Source organism: Zootermopsis nevadensis, unplaced genomic scaffold (assembly GCF_977971745.1).
Source record: "Zootermopsis nevadensis isolate Lab colony 2312 unplaced genomic scaffold, Znev_1.0 Znev_ptg000008l, whole genome shotgun sequence".
Classification (NCBI taxonomy): domain Eukaryota; kingdom Metazoa; phylum Arthropoda; class Insecta; order Blattodea; family Termopsidae; genus Zootermopsis; species Zootermopsis nevadensis.
In genome coordinates this window covers 3,327,308-3,346,373 of record NW_028259140.1, presented here as the reverse complement: position 1 = coordinate 3,346,373, position 19,066 = coordinate 3,327,308, and the positions used below count along the sequence as shown (strand labels likewise).

Here is a 19,066-nt window from a genome sequence, read left to right as displayed (position 1 = left end):
TGGCTACCTGGCTTAGATGTTTCAGTGTTTTAGCCACTCCCTTCAGGTAGGTTCGCAAATGGCACCTTATAGCTGGCAATGACCGTTTCCTTCCATATTCTTTTCAATTAATTTTTCACTAATCACCTTATGATCCAACGCTGTAAGTTTAAACTGTTGAAAACGTCTTTAAATAAGTCATAAACAAATAAAATAAATGAATTGATAACATAGCCTTCCGATAGATATAAAGAATTCAGTCTTCAAGGTTCATAGGTTATTTAATGACGCTGTATCGAGTACATGGGTGGTTTATAGTCCAATATGATGACAGGATGGCCATGCACTGTGGTGTACAATGCGTAAGGAAGGAAGAAGTTAAAGCTGGGAGTACTGAAAAAATACATTCCTTCATTAGCATATCCAATGTTTTGGTCTACATTTAAGCCGGACATGTCCTAAGCAAAACGCTGGTCTCAATCTTGAAAATGACTAAAAATTAAAGGCGATGGTTTGAGTTGTAATTTTTATAGCTGATCTGATAAGTTACAAAAGATATAATGTCACAATTCCATACAAATTTAATGATGATTTTCGGAAGTATATCCTACTCCAGGCAGTGGAGCTATTTAGAACTTGTCTCCATGAGAATTAGGAGTAGGAAGTTACATCGCTGTTACACTAAGATGGTTACTAAGCACTGATACCATTTTCCAGTCAATCCACGTCCAGGCTTCGATTTGAAAATAAAAAAGGAGCTTGCTGATAGCTGGCAGTGAAAGGGGGGGCATTAGAGTGTGGGTTTAGGAGGGTGCGTTACAGATTCCAGGAGCTAAGTTTTCTGCTCTCGTTCATTCTCCCATTCCACATCTTTTCCTTCTTTTCTCTGTCCTCCTCCATCATTCATACGAGCTGCAACTGCTGATAACTTTTCCGTTCCGTTCCAATGGCGACAACCACGACTGTGTTATCTCCCTGTAGCATCGAGCAAATCTTCAGTTGGTTACATGTAAACCTAGAATCGATCATCACGAATGCGAGTGAGAAGTGTACAGCCCAATTTTTCAGATGTGGCTGCTCAGAAGCGCGTTAGGGGAAGTGAGGGGAAGAGTAGTGGGAGTTGAATTTCTGGGTGATTCAGATTCCTTCCTTGAAGGATTTTCGATAAAGATTATATTGGTCGGTCGAAGTAGGCTGTACGTGTGTTTATTTATACAGAATGCTGCAGAATTCAGGACGTTGATTCATCTCCCTGGTGATGAAGGCAGTATGTACCTTTGAAATTTTCGGTCAACTTCAGAGAGAGTGCTAGTATCCCAGATGGCTATCATAAATCATATTAACCGCGTCGAGAATCTTAAATCTTACATCTTACGTTTTACCTAAATGTAGTTGACCGACTTGTCTTCATGATGAAGGAATATTGTGCTTTCGTCGTGGTAAGAGAAAAAGCTGAAATATTATTTTTAAGGTGAGCTTTGACCTTGAAGTGTTACCATGCAGAAGCAATCTTTATTAAAGCTGACTGCGAACACACAATGAATAGCGTTGACCCGATGTAGAGATACTAAACTACGTACAACGTTCGATTCCCTTGTCCCTTGTCCTTCCCTCAAAAGGGAAATGAAGGGATTCTGCTTGCATTGGTACGCTACTCAAAGTGAACGTCCACTATTTGAGATTGGTAAACAGGGGCAGGAGATGTGGAAGTACCTGTTATCTCTGTTATAGATCCTATGTTTGTAAGTGTACTGAAGCGGTTGGCCTATTAAATAAACGAGAACTCTTAAGTGCACGGGAAATTGATAGGAACATCACTTGTGAAGTGATAAATGGATAGACAAACGCATCCAGGTTATGTCATCTGATGTATTTTTAATGTGATTTTGAGGGAATGTTTTCGTGTTCTGTGAACTTTGCCACCTTCGTCACAGTAAGAGGAATAATCGGTAGACCTATTATTTGGACGAGCTAGTACAAACAGCCAACCAGTGTCAGTTATGAGTACAATAAAATTAAAGGAATTAATCACAGTGCATAACGTAGGCTAGATATAAAAATTACAGTAAATATTTGCCATAAGAATTAAGGAACGTTGCTTAAAATTTGTTACGCGAAATAAAAGTAGCCAATGCATATTTTGTTACTATATTCGTGCTTACTCACGTAATACGCCATTTACTGTAAGCATTTTCCGCTAAGTTAAAATGGAAATATATAAATAATGGTTTTACACTAACATTAATAAAGTTTAAATTGGCATAAAGTACCGTAGATTTGTCTCATGGACACATAAAGGTATAAATTTTAAATGTCTTGAACATTATCGTAATAATTACACCCAAATAACAGAGAAGGAGATCAAATATATCTATAGTAAATATAGGCCCATAGCATAATATTTGTACTGTTGAATGTTTCGCTAGCTTATATTTGTGTCTGCAGTTATTTAGGTATGAAGATCAATAATAATACATTCTCATATAATAATATGATTCTGTAATGTGTCTGCCCCCAAAGAGGTAAGAGTTTTTCCTCGCATGTTAAAATAGACGTTGAGGCAGAGCAGATGCCCTGGAAGACGAAATGGACCCGGTATTTTCCCTGACGCCAGGCTTTATTCTCTGCTTCCATTACCCGGGATGCTGGGTTATCACAATCCCGTAGCGGGTCTAAATAAGTAATTAGCCTGCCTTGGGTCGTTTCCCTGTACCACCTAATTTTTATCATCAGCTGTTCCGTTTATCTCAGCCTTCTTTCCGCGAGGAACATCACATGTCTTCAGTTCTCCCTCGCGCAAGACGAGATAAAATCAACCACGAACTGTGAGATTTGAAATTCTTGGCGAGCACCTCTGGAAACGTCGGTAAAATTTACTTCTGAAACAGATATAAACGTCTAACGGACTATGTGACTAGCAGCAACTCAGAATACTGCCATCTTCAAGCAGGGATTTTAAGCCCAAAAAAATGTCTCCACATTTTTCACGAATTTACATAAGCCTACATTACGTAGGCTAGTTGTTACAGTGTAATAAACTTAAATGTTATTTCTTTGTGTAATAATCGTATGAATTTGTTATTTGAAGGACATGAGGGTTCTTAAGGCGGTGACCTCTGAAACGTCGATAAACTTCTACCAGGCTACACGGCGCTCCAACCTACAACACACACACACCCATCTCAATGAAAGCATTTTAAATCTTTCTAAGTTATTCGGGAAATGTTAAACAGATAATGTGTAAGATTAACATTTTAAATTTCATCGTGTTATTTAAGGACGCATGCATGCGCTGTATTCGTAATGAAGCATTAATCTTCACTACCTGAAAGCTGCAAAATGAACCTGCTCGCATAATAGAAGCACAGTGCTTTCACGTAACAGAAAACCCATCATACTCTACCTGCTTTGTTGTTTTAAAATCTAATGACAAAGCACACAAAATTAAACCCCTTTTAAAATTTTCATGATAACAACATCAAAATATAGAAGACTCTTCCCGTTATACAGATGTGAATATTGAAGATAAGACGGCTGTAATCCTCTGGTTCGCGTTATTTGGTTATGCTGTTTTTTTTTTCTCCCTTGCTAATGAAACGCAGACTAGCAAACCTTTTGGGAGGGATTTTAAACTCTCCCTATTTCCCCCATGCCTGCTTCACAGAGCAGAGGAAGGTGGATTATATTTTCCACGAGAGTCTAAACTAACGTTGCCACGTAGCAAAGTGCCACGGTACCTAAATGAGATTTTGTCTGACCTTCAGTTTGTCTAAATTGGATCTGTGGTAGACGTCAAGATCTCTGCCTTAATTTCATAGACTTACCCGCCAAAGTTGTATGATTGAAGCTGAGGGTCCGGGGGGGGGGGGGGGGGGCTGGAATTTGATTCCCGACACAGGCAGAATTTCTCTTTGCTACAATGTCTGACGGCTATGAAGACCACCTACGGCTTTTTGCAATGAGGCTAAAGCGTGCGGAGCATGGAGCTAATCGCTCACAATCATCTGTTGCCGACATTAAGAATACATGGAGATAAACCTCCACACTTACATGCGTTTCATGTCGTGGTACTCAATTAAACATCACACAGAGACTTATATTTAATATCCCGATATTTCTAATTTATCGGATGTGAAGAATAATTTGAGGACAAGACACTAGAAAAACTTTTGGGGGATGACGTAAAGCAAGGACTTATGTAGGGAGTTTCATTTGGTGCGATTGGCAGTACTGCATAGTCAAACATGGCGACTTCGATCAAATGTGTTGTAGATTGTGTGTGTGTGAAACACGAGTTGGCGTGTGTTTAACGTGTGCACAAGAGGCTATTAAACAGAAGAAGACCTCCAACATCGCGTAGCAATTGACAGTGCCACGAGGCGTTCAAGGGCGAGGGAAACGTGACACATCGTAAAGGAGCTGCATGTTTGGCGGGAGAGATGCAAGGTATTAGTATTACCCGTCTGACCAAGGAGTGCCGTTGTTGAACTTATGAAAACTCTGTCTTGTTGACTGTTGACTTAAGATATACAGCTATACAGTAACGTACATACAACCCCCCTGCCTTCTGTGTACCCCTGTAGAGCCGAGTACATTGCAAACATTGACAAACACCCTCTTGCCACATCGGCAGTCCATGGTCAGACCGGGTGTAATACATGACGGTGCAATATTAAAGGAAGCTTGGTTGCCCATTTGATACACAGTCTTACGAACAGAATATCTTGTTGCTTTTGTGCGAATTTCTAGAATATTGAAACTTCATATATGAGATAAAGGAAGAAACTTTTTATGTGTGTTTTTAAAAAACGAAATTTATTAATTAGATTCGTCCATGCACTAGTGACACTGCCCAAATTACTGGACTAAATCCCCCCCCCAAGCGCGTACATGGCTTATACAGGGTGAGTCAGAAGTATGTTTACAAACTTTATGTACCAGGATCAAACGTAAGAAAAAGTGTCCCTACGAACATGGGTTTGCAAATGTTTCATTTTCTAAATAATAGCCCAAAATAAGTTTCAATAAATTGACTTTATATCAAAGTTAATCAAGCTTCCAGCAAAGATTTTCAGTTAACTTTTGGACAGGAATTGTTGGCGACATGCTTCCATCGCGTCTAAGAGGACCTTCATATCGGCGATTCTTAAGAAGACACTTGCCACGTCTCCTTGAAGATGGACCACTGAATACAAGAAGACAAATGTGGTTTATGCACGACAGAGCCCCAGCACTCTTCTCCCATCGCGTTAGATATCTCATTGAGCAGTACCCTCAGCGACTCCATTGGACTTTTATCTGTGGGGTCACTTGAAGTCCGTGGTTTATGCAACACCCAAAAACAATGATGACGACCTATGGGAACGTGTGCAGATTGCGTGTCAGATAATTCGAGGAAACCCTGGAGTGTACGAACGAATTTGTACGTCGTGCTCGGGCATGTGTGGAGAATGGAGGAACAACCTTTGAGCATCTGTTATAAAGAAACATCCCTGTCCTTATACTTGGCAATAAAGGCATACATTGAAAATTATTTTTGGCTATTATTTCGAAAATGAAACATTTGCGACCTCATGTTCATAGGAACATTTTTTTCTTATTTTTGATTCAGGAACACGCACATGAAATCTGTAAACATACTTTTGAATCACCCTGTAGTGGGACAGCTTTTATATTAGTGTGGAGCTGTGCTTTGTCGAAAACAGTTCAGCGCTCCAGAAATGTAAAATTAAAACAACGAAGTTTTGAAGTCGCGAGTAAAAATCATATCGATTCCTGTTTATATCTGCAGTCGATATAAAAAAACGAAAGAAGGAAATTCCGTGCATTGCTGGAACTGTGGTGGGGGGAGGGGGTGGAGGCGAATGATGCTTTTTGAATTTTATATTTTATTTTACATCGCACAGTACCATGTACGCAGCGTGCATATTAAATTCTGTGACTCCAACACTTTGTCATGCCATTTGTTATTCAGATAAAAGAGTTATCTAAACCCGTTCGGCGTGTTGTCAGCTCCAGGACTTTTTAACACAGCATTTTCGTCTTCAGAGAGGATCCCCATGACATGCAAAGCGTTGAAAATCACATTTTACCGCGTTTCTCTTGTTTTCGGTTGTACTGAATCGAGCGGACAGTGAATTTTAAGTTAGGTGAGTGATTTAGATTGACTCTTGAGAATAAGAATTTTCTCCCATACAGGTAGCCTGTACTATGTAGAATACACGTGTTTATTATTTTAAATTTAGTGTGAATTAGTGTGTAGGCTGACCATCTGAATGAGCCTAAGGGACACTGATGGTCTACGGCCCACAGTATGATGACCTCTGACCTGTAATACAGCAATAAATATAGAAACTGGAGTAGCTATACTATGGAATTTCCGCAAACATGAGAAGCTGTAGAGAAGCTTTAAACATATCACAACTGTTTGCCCTCTTTCCAGGCCAATTCCGGGAAAGGGTAATGAAATATTATATAGCATGTCTCCACCCACGTAGTTACCAATTCATTTTAACGTCATGTCATCTCTCTCACATTTAAATAACTGTTAAGTTGATATTATCATTAAATAGCACACGAAGCTAATGTTCTGTTCACATTGTCCTCACATTAGAAGATACTCACAGTGGTTGAAAGGGTAACCTCTGACAGCAATAAGTTCAACAGTTCTATCATTTTCAGGAGACTCGGAGTTCCGTGGTTTATGTCATCGATATAGATGGATCTTATGACCCATAACCCCCCTTACTCTCCAATGAGCTTAGGAGCTTAGCGTTTGATGTTCTTCGCATTTGATAAGTTCTGTCAAAGCACGATATCTTAGTAGCGATTTCTTGGTAGGTTTCCTTTCGGGAAGAAAAGAATGTTTAGATTGGAAATTATAGTATTATCTCCCAGCCGGGGGTCTGAGGTATTCTTGACAGAGAAATATTTACTAGGCTGTGTAACTGAATGAACGCGGCATTATTAATGATATGGAGTGATCTGCATTGAAATGTTTTTGACATGAAAACATTTCGTGACATTATTAACGCAATTTTTTTATACACCTACGCTAAATTTTTAAGGACTGTGATCTCGCTGTATAAAATTCAGAATCGTAATGCAAAATTCTCGATGTGTCACGAAAGTGGAAATCATTTAACGTTGAGATGAGAATTCGAGGGAAAATATCTGCTTCAGTAACTGTCTATCACACCCGCTGGAGCTGTACACTCTAATGATAGAGTGATTTAAGCCTAAAAAGGTTATTCCAGAATCTGAAATGTCTGTTTCCGTTTTAGAATATTATACGTTTGGTTCCATTCAGGTCCTAACTGTGGGGTAAGTGCGTGATTGCCAGAGACTGCTCGCCATTACAGTGCCATTTAGCTGTAGGGTCTTAAAAGCTTTTTTTCAACTCTGAGTAAGGCTCGATGTAGCCTGACCGCTCATAGGTACAGTACCGGGGACAAAACCTACGTTTAGTCTACGTCACAGGCTCTGTATAGAAAGAAAACAAACACATATACTGTTTAAACAAAATACATTACAGATATAGAAACTGAGACAGGTAGTTACAAAGTACTATCGCTGGGAAATAATGTTTGTAACATGGTCAACACATCCTTCCTTATCTGCTACCCCTCTCAGCCCCTCTGTTATCGTAGCGTTCTGCTTCTAATGGACGCCGAACGCATGTACGAGGTGCGATCGGAAAGTTTTAAGACTGCGCTTATAAAAACCCGTACACTTATCTCAGGTATTAAATTCATCCATCACCCTCGAAGTAGTTCCCCTGGGAGTGAATACAACGATCCCAGCGCCGCTGCCAAGCCTGGAAGCATCCCTGGAAATCTTTCTTTGTCAGCTTGTCAAGCACCATCTGCGATTCTGCCTGAATCTCTTCTATCGTCTCAAATCTCCTTCCCTTTAGCTGAATTTTCATCTTTGGGAAGAGGAAGAAGTCACACGGAGCTAAGGAGGGTGCGGGATGACGGCCAAGGTGTTTGAGGCCAAAAACTGCCGAACTTTGAGGGCGGTGTGCGCTGGCGCGTTGTCATGATGCGTCGCATGTGGAGTTCTTCCTTTAGAATCAGCTGACAGGTCCCATAGCCTATCCCAACAATGTCGCACAAGTCGTTGATGGTACGACGTCGATCTTCGTGAATGGCCTGCCGAATCTTCGTAACATTTTCGGGCGTTGTGCTCGAAGATGGTCGTCCAGAACGCTCGTCATCATCGACAGAGGTTCGGCCATTTTTAAAACGTGAATGCCACACAAACGTTTGTGCACGACCCATTGCGGACTCCCCAAATGCTTGCTTTAGCATTTCATAGGTTTCCGTAGCCGTTTTGGCGAGTCTTTGGCAAGAGATGAATTTAATACCTGAGATAAGTGTACGGGTTTTTATACGCGCAGTCTGGAAACCATCCGATCGCACCTCGTATTCGTCCCAACTTCTCTACCCGTGGGTTTTGTCAAGAATGTGACAAATTGAGTGACAAAATGCGGTCATAGAGAAGTAAGTATTAAAAGTGATAATCAGGAAAGGATTTTTAGTTATTTTAATATCAAGAGAGCAAAGTTGGTGAGCGCAAAAATCGAATTTTGTCATAAGGGACTGATATTTTATTATTGTGTATTTTTAATTGAAATAGCGTCCGTTAATTGCATGCTTCCCTTAACAAAATCTAATGTAATAGTTATATAGAAATTCGGACTATTAAATGACAGCTAGAAAGCTAAAGTCCACTGCTTGTGGACAGGGCGAAATTTCATGTCTCGTTAATTCCATGGGTAAGATTCCTTCTTGATAATAATTTCTCAAGAAGTCAGACAATTTATTTCTTACCTGAAGGCGTATTACGTTGTTCAGAATCGCACACCACTAGTTCGTGTTCTGAGCTAGATGAATTCGGTTCACATCTTCATAACTTATTTATTTAATATCCACTTTAATATTATCCTCTTAGTGTTAGGGACTAGAGGCTGGCCGTTGCAGAAATATTAAATCTTCGGGTTCCAAAAGAGGCAGGGATTTTCTTGAATAGATGAGGATGCTTTTACATTCTGAAGAATAATTCTGTTCCTTGGATTTAGTTAGAAATTTTAATCATTCAGCGTGTATTGAAATTAATAAGAATTTTTTTTAAGACACTAGTAATTTCTTTCAAATTTCGTTGGTGTGTAGGATGTGACGCGGCTTTGTTGCTAATTTTAATTATAATTTCGTAAGAAAAGACGATGATGTGTAGGAATGTAGCTTCTTGGAGTTCAATAAATAAAACCAAAATGCCATTTCCTATTATGGGGCTTTAAGAACATTCCGGGATTAGTGTCGGAAATTACATGTATTCTCTCACAAAGACCGAAGTTTGAATTTAACGAAGACGCTGTTTAATGGACTGTTATTTCGAGAATTTCCCGTTCCTCTGTCCCTTCCATTCTCGTTTTGTTCGCTTTCAAAACTCTTTCATCGTTAAAATAACACCTGCACGCGTATAATGTACGGCTTAACTTGTCCAAAGTACTCCATCTAACCCTACGTCATTGAAATGTTTACGCGGTGCGTTATAGTGCAAGTTACTAACTTCTTTCTTCTGTTCTGCTATTTCCGGAGTAGAGGAGAACGTGTACGTAGCTGCAGCCTTACACGGTGTGAAATATCCGACAGTGCAAATTGAAATTCTTCTGGAAGATGAGCTTACTTTTTCCTTCTTCTGTATATTTCCCATTATTATCTTTATCGTCCTTGCTTTACTTCTCTGTTCTCTCTTGCCAACATTGGGATGATTTTCTTTTTAAAAGTCGCTTAAAAGCACAGCCTCTCCTTTCTTGACGTCGTTTTATTTCGGTCTTTGTCATTTCCATTGATTCTTTAAGTCGAAGAATGAGAACGAAGATAGAATTGAAGACGTGAGATGGAGAGAGAGAGAAATGAATGAAAATAAACGACAAGTATTGGCTAAAGAAGAAGGCACAAAATTGGAGACACATTTCCAGGCGACAAAGGGAGGCACTTCTGACGCCATTTCATGTGCAGTGAAGTATGCATGTCGAAACTCCATGGGGTTAAAGGGGGTGAGAGAGAGGAAGGGTACGAAGAACAGAAAAGTCCCTTCAATTTTTTAGAGCATTTCTTTTTCTGAATGTGACACATGACATGGTTAAGCACAGCTCGGTCTTCAGCTGGACAGGCAATATGGCGCTACGCCCTTAATGTAAGTCATACATTATGGATTCTTTCATACACTCTTTCCCATCAACCACGAAAAGGATGCATCAGTGAAGTCTTTGAATGCTTATTATTATTATTTAATTTTCATTATTATTGGTATAAAAGTATTACGTGAGAAATTAGCTTCCACTGTGCTTAAATATCACTCCGTTGTGGATGTGTAGTCCATGGGGCAGAGTTCTTTATCAGAAGACAATAGCCGAATGGCCTCTCAAGAAATACGGCTTTTATGAAACCTGAAAGTACATTGTCGTGCTCACAAGAGCTCTTTACCGGTCCCTGTCCTGAGCTAAATTAATGCGTTTAACACTCTTTAAATATATTTATTTTAGATTAATTTTAATATTATCCTACTCTCTACACCTAGTTCTACAAGGTGGTATCTTCTTTTAAGGTTTTACTACAAACATTTTGTTTTTATACTGGGGCTAGAAACTGCAGTGGATATCTGCAAATTCATGGAATGGAAAAAAATGATGGAATGAACAACATATCTGCTTTACGTCTCTTTAATTAAATAGCTGCTCAGTCATATAACGTAGTTTCATTGCCATAAGGGGACAAAAAAAACACGAAATAATGAGGTGGAGAGTTTTCCTGAAAGTATGTGTTGCTATTAGATATTTAATTTGTTGGTTTCAGTATGAGATTTAAAGGTTTTACGACCATAAAAATGTTCATTTTTGTTTTTTTGGACTGTGAAACAATGTAGTCATATAGACTCACTGTACTCTGAAGATGGATGCGGTATGTTGGTTCAGAAATGGTGGTATTATATATTCTGTTATCACATAATTCTCGAACCTTCTGACTAATTGGATCATACTGTGTCAGATTCCTTCAACGCTTTGAAGCCGAAACTCGTCTGTATAGTGTATAAATATTTAGTCCGTACCTCAAAGAAAACGAAGTTCTTCATAATTGCAAAGATCAACTGACTAATAATGTTTGAGGAAATAATCACTGTTACACTGAGAATCATACGAAATCCATATATACAAAATGAAGGGTTATTTTTTTGTTAAAACAGGCGATACAATTAGATACCAATGGTCTTCAATTTTTATTGCCCGGTTTCTCGCTGTTTATAAAAGGCAGGCCTTCGGAAAATAGAATGAATATGGTAATTTTGAACAGGCTTGAGTGGCTATATCGTGAAGTGAAAAAGACGAAGATAATATTAAAATTTAGCAATGACGAATTGATAATCTAGAGACAAAAATATAACAAAAACGTCAGAATTTTTACACTACGAGTCCAGATCATTACTTATTTATTTTCGTCGAATTATTACAATTTTGAAAGACTTGTCTAAAATTGCATGACCTATTTTCATCTATGGGTAATTTGTAACTTCGTCAGATAAATTATGTTCATTATGGAAAACTGAGTGACCAGATATTAAATTAAAACGTAAGGAATGAGCATTTATGTGGAGGATTTGGTTACAAAACGAGTTATGACATTGCAATTCATCACCGGGGAACTAGACGTCCAGGGAACCAGATGAGTTATAATGCTAAACCAATGACCCGGAAACTTCGAGCATGCATGCTTTTACGCAGTTCTGCCGATAAACACGCGTAACCCCTTTCAAACCCTTGTTTACCTGACCTTTTTAATCTCGACGTTTTATCCATTAACGTTCTCATTGGTTCCCGGGATTTCAACATCTGTCTCAAGATTAGTAGTAAACCTTCAAGTCTACCATTAATCGTTTAAAGCCCAATGGAAACTATATATACCAGTGGTATTCAACCTTTTATGTTCGCGTACCCCCAGATATAATTTCTCTTCAACTTCGTACCCCCAAAGTTGTTGGTGTATAATTCAAGTTATACATAGTATATAATCTACATCTAAAATAAATTAAATAAATTACATTACTGATTATTCAGTGTTTATCATAAAATTATATATATATTTTTTTTTTAAATTTCACGTACCCCCTAAGATGTCTTCACGTACCCCTTAAGATGTCTTCGCGTACCCCAGGTTGAATACCACTGATATATATATATATATATATATATATCAGTGTATAAATATTTATAAATATTATGTGTGTTGGTGTGTTTGGCAGACGTCTGTCGCCCACACTCATTTATCGGCGCCCTCGAGGTGTGCGATAGCCCTGAACAAGCAGCACATTACCATAACCTCGATCCTAAGTTTTGGTGCTTTATGTCTGATCTCGGAGTAAACAAGATTTTAGTTATAACGTTTATGTGGGCGTACATTTGTTTTAATTGTTTTTACGTTTATGCAAACATGTTTCGGTTCATTCAGTTCGTAAGATAGCATTTAAAATTAAATATTATTATATTTTTTTTGAATTTTTTTTTTCTGGGTGATAACAATGTGCGGACTTGTAGGTAGATACAAATGTTTCGGAGGAACATACTGCCTACATCTTCAGCAGTCCCTAATGTGTATAAGTCCGCTAAAAGGTAGCATACCTATATAATTATGGTATATGAACGTAAGTGTTGATATTGCTATTAATTTCAACATAAAATTCGTTAAAAATGATTTTGTCTTATCACAGGGTGTACAGTCTCAAAATATCCCATTTCACAAAGTAATTTTTCCAGGGACGAATTTTGTATGAAATCGAATGAGAGTACAGAGCCTTGGGTCTGTGCGATTAGTTTATAATTCACCCTTAGCGACAGATGAGGACCTGGAGACTAGACAGTATCACGCCTCTCCTCCTGGTGATCCAATCCACTTTAATCGCCACTTGGGTAAGAAAGGGCGATGGGGGAAGGGAAATTACTCCCAATAATACGATAATAGGGCAAGGAGGAAAATGGCCGAACTTGATACTGGTAGGAAAATACGAAAGGAATTGAAAAAGACAAAATGAGGGAAGTTAATGATAAAGGTTGGTACAACTGCAGAGGAGGATAAGAGTAATGGCAAGAAGACGACCACTTTGGATTGTTCGTAACTCGAAATACGCGAGTTACAAGTAGAAAATACCCCCCATAGAAGTAGTAAATGCTGACGTAACTGACTGGTGTTTCATAAGATAGTGTAATTGCGTCATATTGTGAATATTCTAACAATTATTTATTTTAATCCGTCTTATCACAATATTTAAAATTTCTTATAATTAAGATAATAAAATATCATTGATGTTCCATATCGATTGATCGATTTACATTTTGGAACATCTTTTACACAACATGTTTCAGTTTTTATAAAACCATCATCAGGTGTAAAATATCTACGAACTTAAAACTCAAATATGATTCCATTTGGTGATGTTTCATGCCATTTGTTTTCCAATTTTGGGCGAGGTGTTGTCTTTTCTTAAATTTTATCAGATGTACATATCGGTCTGTAAGTAGAAGATTGAAAGAAACACTAAAGAATTTGAAAGAATTTATAAAAGAATTTAGAGAATAAAATATTTGAGTTTTAAGTTCGTAAATATTTTACACCTGATGATGGTTTTATAAAAACTGAAACATGTTGTGTAAAAGATGTTCCAAAATGTAAATCGATCAATCGATATGGAACATCAATGATATTTTATTATCTTAATGACTGGTGTTTGTTATCCTCGAATTGTATTGGGATGGTATCAGGTGTCATGCATAAAGTTTATCACATTTATTCGTTTCACAGTTTATCTGATTAGGCTACTCGGAGAACAGACACGCAGAGCTAAAAATTGCGTTATTTTTTTTTTTGCACATGTTGGTAAGAACGCATAAGGACATTCAAGTTTTCTGACAAAATTGCGACACACTATTTACGGTAAACTTGTTCCGATTCAGAGCACTGCGCAATATTCCGCCTCTCTAGGTGATTGATCAGGATGGCGTGTGGTACACGTGTCCTGGTTTCAAACACCAGCGTAAGGTGATAATCGGTCGGGTGTCAGCCAGTGTTTTCGCTGTCAGGAACGAGTAATGGCAACTCCTTGACACTAATGGCGTATAAGGAAACAAGTTACAGCTTACATTTCAGGTTCTCACGGCTGTGTGTAGGAAGGAGACTTCCGGGATTTTGAGCCGTGTAGTCTGGTACAAATCTAACGACGTTTCAGAGATACTTGTTTTATTATCAGGGCGAGAGGAGGCAGTAAGAGCCTCTGAAACGTTTGTAAAATGTCATCAGACTACACGGCGCAGTATCCGAGATGGATATCATCTTCATACTCGCCACCGTGAGAACCTAAATCTTAATTTGGATTAAACTGGCTCAGAACAGATACGTCGACGGATTTATGTTAATACGGCAGAGAAATTTCTGGCTTACATAAAAGCTGGAAAGTGACGAATTGGACAAATTTTAAACTTTTAAAGAAGGAACCGACGCCGTAGAATGACACAGGGTTTAATAAATCTGTTCTAACCTGAATCTTTCTTTCTTTTATCCAGGTAAGCAAACGTCTGATACCATTTCATTAGCGTTCATGGAGCTTTGTCAAAGAATGGACCATCTTCCGAATTACATGTGACTGGTCAAGGAGGGAAGCAAAATCGTAAGTTAAACATTTAAAACTCTTATATTCTATTGAACATGTTTTATAATGAAACGACAAGAGTCAATGTTAATTTCATCGGCTCACGGAGGGTTTAAGCGATGTACATACGCGTTACATTAGCGTATTTAGTCTGTGAATTTACACATGCTGTTGAACGGTGTATATTGTTGTTAAGTCTCATGGGAAAAGAACAGAATAGTCAGATGGTAAACTGAAGTGTTTGAGGAACCATAAAACACACCGTGGACCTAAAGTTTATCCGCGTAGACTGTTGTTTGAGGTAACTAACATTAATTTAATCACTACATGAACGACAGAGCTTGCATATTTACTTAAAAATTACTCTGTCCAGATTAGAAAACTTTAAATAAACATGATTGCAATAGGTCACACGCAGTTTGGTGTCCTTATGTTAGTCGATAAATCCATTTTCTAACTTGCCGATTCTCAAACTGACTTTTGTCGAATCTTTTTTTTCCAGAAAGTTTTCTCTGATTTCCTTACATACATTTGTCGAAATGGAGATTCAGTCTGAAAGTCAATGTGATGTTCTATTAACAGTATAGATCTGAGAAGTAATTCTTCCCAGCAGCGATACATAAGCGATCTAGGAAAGTAGGAAAATGAGTTTTTGCGTGAAATTGGACTCCAATTCCTATAAAAATAAAATGGAATATTAAAATCGATAAGTCTACCGAAAATTTATTGTAAGGAAAACGGAAACCCGAGTGTAAATAATTTGCTATAGAAGAAAGTATCCTTTTTATTTAATTTTATTTAATTTTACAATACAAAATCAAAACTTTCGTCTGTGTCCGCTGCTCTTAATGACAATGATTCCTCCTTAGTTTTAAGCACTGTTGCTTTTCACTGGCATAAATTGGAAGCTCTTTATGGTATTTGTGGTACGAAACATACCTACTTATTCGTGCCACATAACGAATCAGTTATTAACATATGGAACGTTTAATTTGAATGATAATTCTGGAAAAGCGATCGAGGTAAAGAGACCGATGAGGAAACGAATGATAAATGCAGGAAACATGCATAATTTATGAAGCTGGATTCTCTGTTCTCTACTGTAAATTAAATGACGTATATTTCTGTGGATCCTAAGTGATTAATTGAATACATAAATTAATTTGTGATGAAAATACTAATCATTCGTGACAGAGCTAATTCCTGCTATCGAAAACCCTCGTTCGCATTTTAGTTTAATTCATGATCGTTATCGTTATCATGGTAATGACGCAGGGTCTGATGGCCTTTATCTTCCGTGTTCCATGTCATTACAGCATCAGTTCGTTTCTTTCTGTGTTTTATTGTATCTTCCTGTGCGTTTCATTTTTGTCTACTGGAAATATTCTTCGGATTCCTTCATACTTTACATTTCTTGGCTGTGTATCTCTGCTTAATGTCTGATACAAACCAATTTATTTGTTATATCTTACTAATAATCTACGATTGAGCTGAGTGCGTTTTTAAGCTTCACAACTGCTTAATTCTTTCCTGTCGATATTTCGGACGGGCATGGAAGTTAAATGTGGCGTTTCGATTAAGAGAGACAACTAATATTTGGAGCGACATACGTGAACTTTTTTAAGACCTGAGGGATTTATTTTATAAATTGGGAGATATAATGTAAAGCAGTTGACAAAAAGATTTAAATATAAATTATTCGATGGCAGTTGATGGGTAAGGGTGTACAAGCTTAAATCCAACTGATTCAAAGAAAATGATGGTAGCTATTATACTCATTGCTCTATATAAAATTTTTTGTGGCCCTGTCGTGTAATATTTAAGCGTAATAGTAGAAGGAAATGGTGCAATTTGGTACATTAATTGTAAGACTGAATCCGTCAAATTTACATAACTACCTCCATGTTGTATGAGCCGGGATAGCTCAGTCAGTATAGTGACTAGCTACGGGCTGGACGGCCGGGGTTCGATCCCCGACGGGGGCAGAGGATTTTTCCTCTAGCCTCTGCGTCCAGACCGGCTCTGGGGCCCACCCAGCCTCCTCTACAATGGGTACCGGGGTTCTTTCCCGGGGGTAAAGCCGGCCGGGGCGTGATGCTGACCACTCACCCCCATCTAGTGCCGAGGTCAAGGAAGGGAGGAGCTATACCTCCTCTCACCCCAAACGCCTACATGGCGTATAGTGGGACAAACTTTACTTTACTTTTTACCTCCATGTTGTAGATTCTTTATTGAGTACCTGGTATTACGTTCAACTAATTAAGAACTCCTCAGCCTGTTACAGAAATCGGATATTTATTACCGTATTTACAACAGGCCGCCACGACTTCCGATCAAGATCCTGATAAATCCAGTCACACCCTCCTACACCAATTCCATAAGATTCATTTTAATATTATTCCTCAATATATGTCTGGGTTTTCCGAGTAATCTCTTCTTTTCAGGTTTTCCAACCTAAATATAGTCATTTCTCACCTCCCCTACGTGTGCTACGTTCCTAAAGTATCTCATAGCCCTTAATTTTATCACGTTAATGGTATTTGGTGAATAATACTAATTATGAAACTCGTCATGTTTTTTTCCCCACAGCCTTGTTTTACTAAACTTTCTTGGGCACAAATATTTACCTCGACATTCTACTCTCAGTCACAGTCAAAATGTGTTCTTCCCTTAAAATGGCAGATCAAATTTCACACGCATGAAAAGCAGCAGATAGAACCTTAAGTAACACAAAAGCAATATATGGAGTCTATGCACTCAGAAAGGAAAGGAAGATAAATCTAATGGAAGTACAAGCAAGTTTCATAGCGAGAGAAACATAAGGAGAGAAGAATAATGCTTACGGCGAATATATTCACGGAAAAATGGCATGACACAAGGTAGCAACGTCTTAGGTCGAGGATAGGTCAGCCTGTACTCAGGTGTCTATTTTGCAAGTTGCGTCTGCAACAGTGTGAGACTGAATGTTCTCAAGGGTCCGGTAGGGACACGATCCTGTCTACGCAGTAACCGGTAACGTTCGGACGGCGAGGCGACGTCAGTTGCTACGGGTATTAAACCTCTGAGGAGAAGGGCAAGCCAACTCCGCTGTCGCCGTCATCAGCCAGCAGTAAATGGGACCTTTAGAGAAGCCATTCAGCTTGTGTCGTCCTCTTAATACGAGCTCTGTCCTATCCTCTGTCGAAACCTGAAACATTAGTACGAAGCTGAATGTTACGGCTTCTAGTGAAGTCTAATGGACAGAGGCGGGATTTCTGGAGCATCTCGTTTTTGTTGACGAAGTAAAAGTTTAATAATCTTTAGTATCTTACTGGAAAGAGTTGGAAATCAGTTACTAGGAAATGTATCTGGTGAATTGTGATAATTACGCAAGTAACGTGTCCCAACATGATTTAAATATATGAAAATTGTTCAATTTATGCTACAATTTTTTTTGAAGATTTCCGTCTTCTGGGTTGTTGCGCTGTGTAGTCTGGTCGATGTTTACCAACGTTTCAGAGGTCATACTGCCTCCATCATCAGGGCGATGAGTATGAAGATTTCTGTCTTCTGGGTTGTTGCGCCGTGTAGTCTGGTCGATGTTTACCAACGTTTCAGAGGTCATACTGCCTCCGTCATCAGGGCGATGAAGATTTCTGTCTTCTGGGTTGTTGCGCTGTGTAGTCTGGTCGATGTTTACCAACGTTTCAGAGGTCATACTGCCTCCGTCATCAGGGCAATTTTTTTCTTATTTTTACTGTGCAGTCTGTTGTTAAATGCCGATGTTCGGAAGTTTAGAAGTGTTATCTTTGTTTAATTTCGCATTTGAAAGTAACTTATATGCGATTTCATTTTTCTCGTTTTATCACATCTGTCTTGTATTTTCGTCAGAACTTCGTGTTTAAACACTTTTAATTTTTTTTAAATTTTTTTTAATGAGAGACAATGTTTTGTGTCCACATGAATAACGCGCAGAGTTATAATTTCCCATGTTTTGAGTTTTGTGTTATTAGATAGGAGAGTATATGGACACAGAGCCCCGAGATTCAGTTGAAATACGCAGACATAAAAGTAGCTACAGGCATATTTTGAAATTGTTCCTAATTTTACAGTAGTATTTCCGTTTTAATGCTTTCTCTTAAGAAAGTTTCTTGCAAGCAGCTGCTTTCTTTTTCGCCTTGGCGCAAATTCATAACGTAAAATTATCCCATGGAATTCTTGCCACTTACATTATAAATAAAATATATGAAATTCAGTAATCTTAAAAATGTTCTGTCTTGATCCGATGAGATTCACTGCTACTTCTCAAGCGTTTGCTTTTGTTTCCAGAAGGGCTATGTTGTTAAAGAAATTAATTAATACGAGCGCTCGGCGTCGCCTCTTCGTTATGAATCAGTGTTTATGATCA

General features: G+C 38.4%; 1 protein-coding gene across 3 annotated transcripts in view; it reads left to right on the top strand.

Moving 5' to 3' along the window:
* LOC110830962 (zwei Ig domain protein zig-8) overlaps positions 1-19,066 on the top strand; it is a 285,478-nt gene that overhangs the window by 95,421 nt on the left and 170,991 nt on the right. Inside the window, exon 1 of one of the 3 annotated variants that reach the window (XM_022066411.2) lies at positions 4,234-4,425. The exons of the other annotated variants lie outside the window; for them this stretch is intronic. Within the exon in view, the coding sequence (XP_021922103.1) occupies positions 4,419-4,425 (7 nt within the window). The 5' untranslated portion in view covers positions 4,234-4,418. Of the gene's footprint in view, positions 1-4,233; positions 4,426-19,066 lie in introns of those variants that run through there. 3 annotated transcript variants of the gene reach the window in all.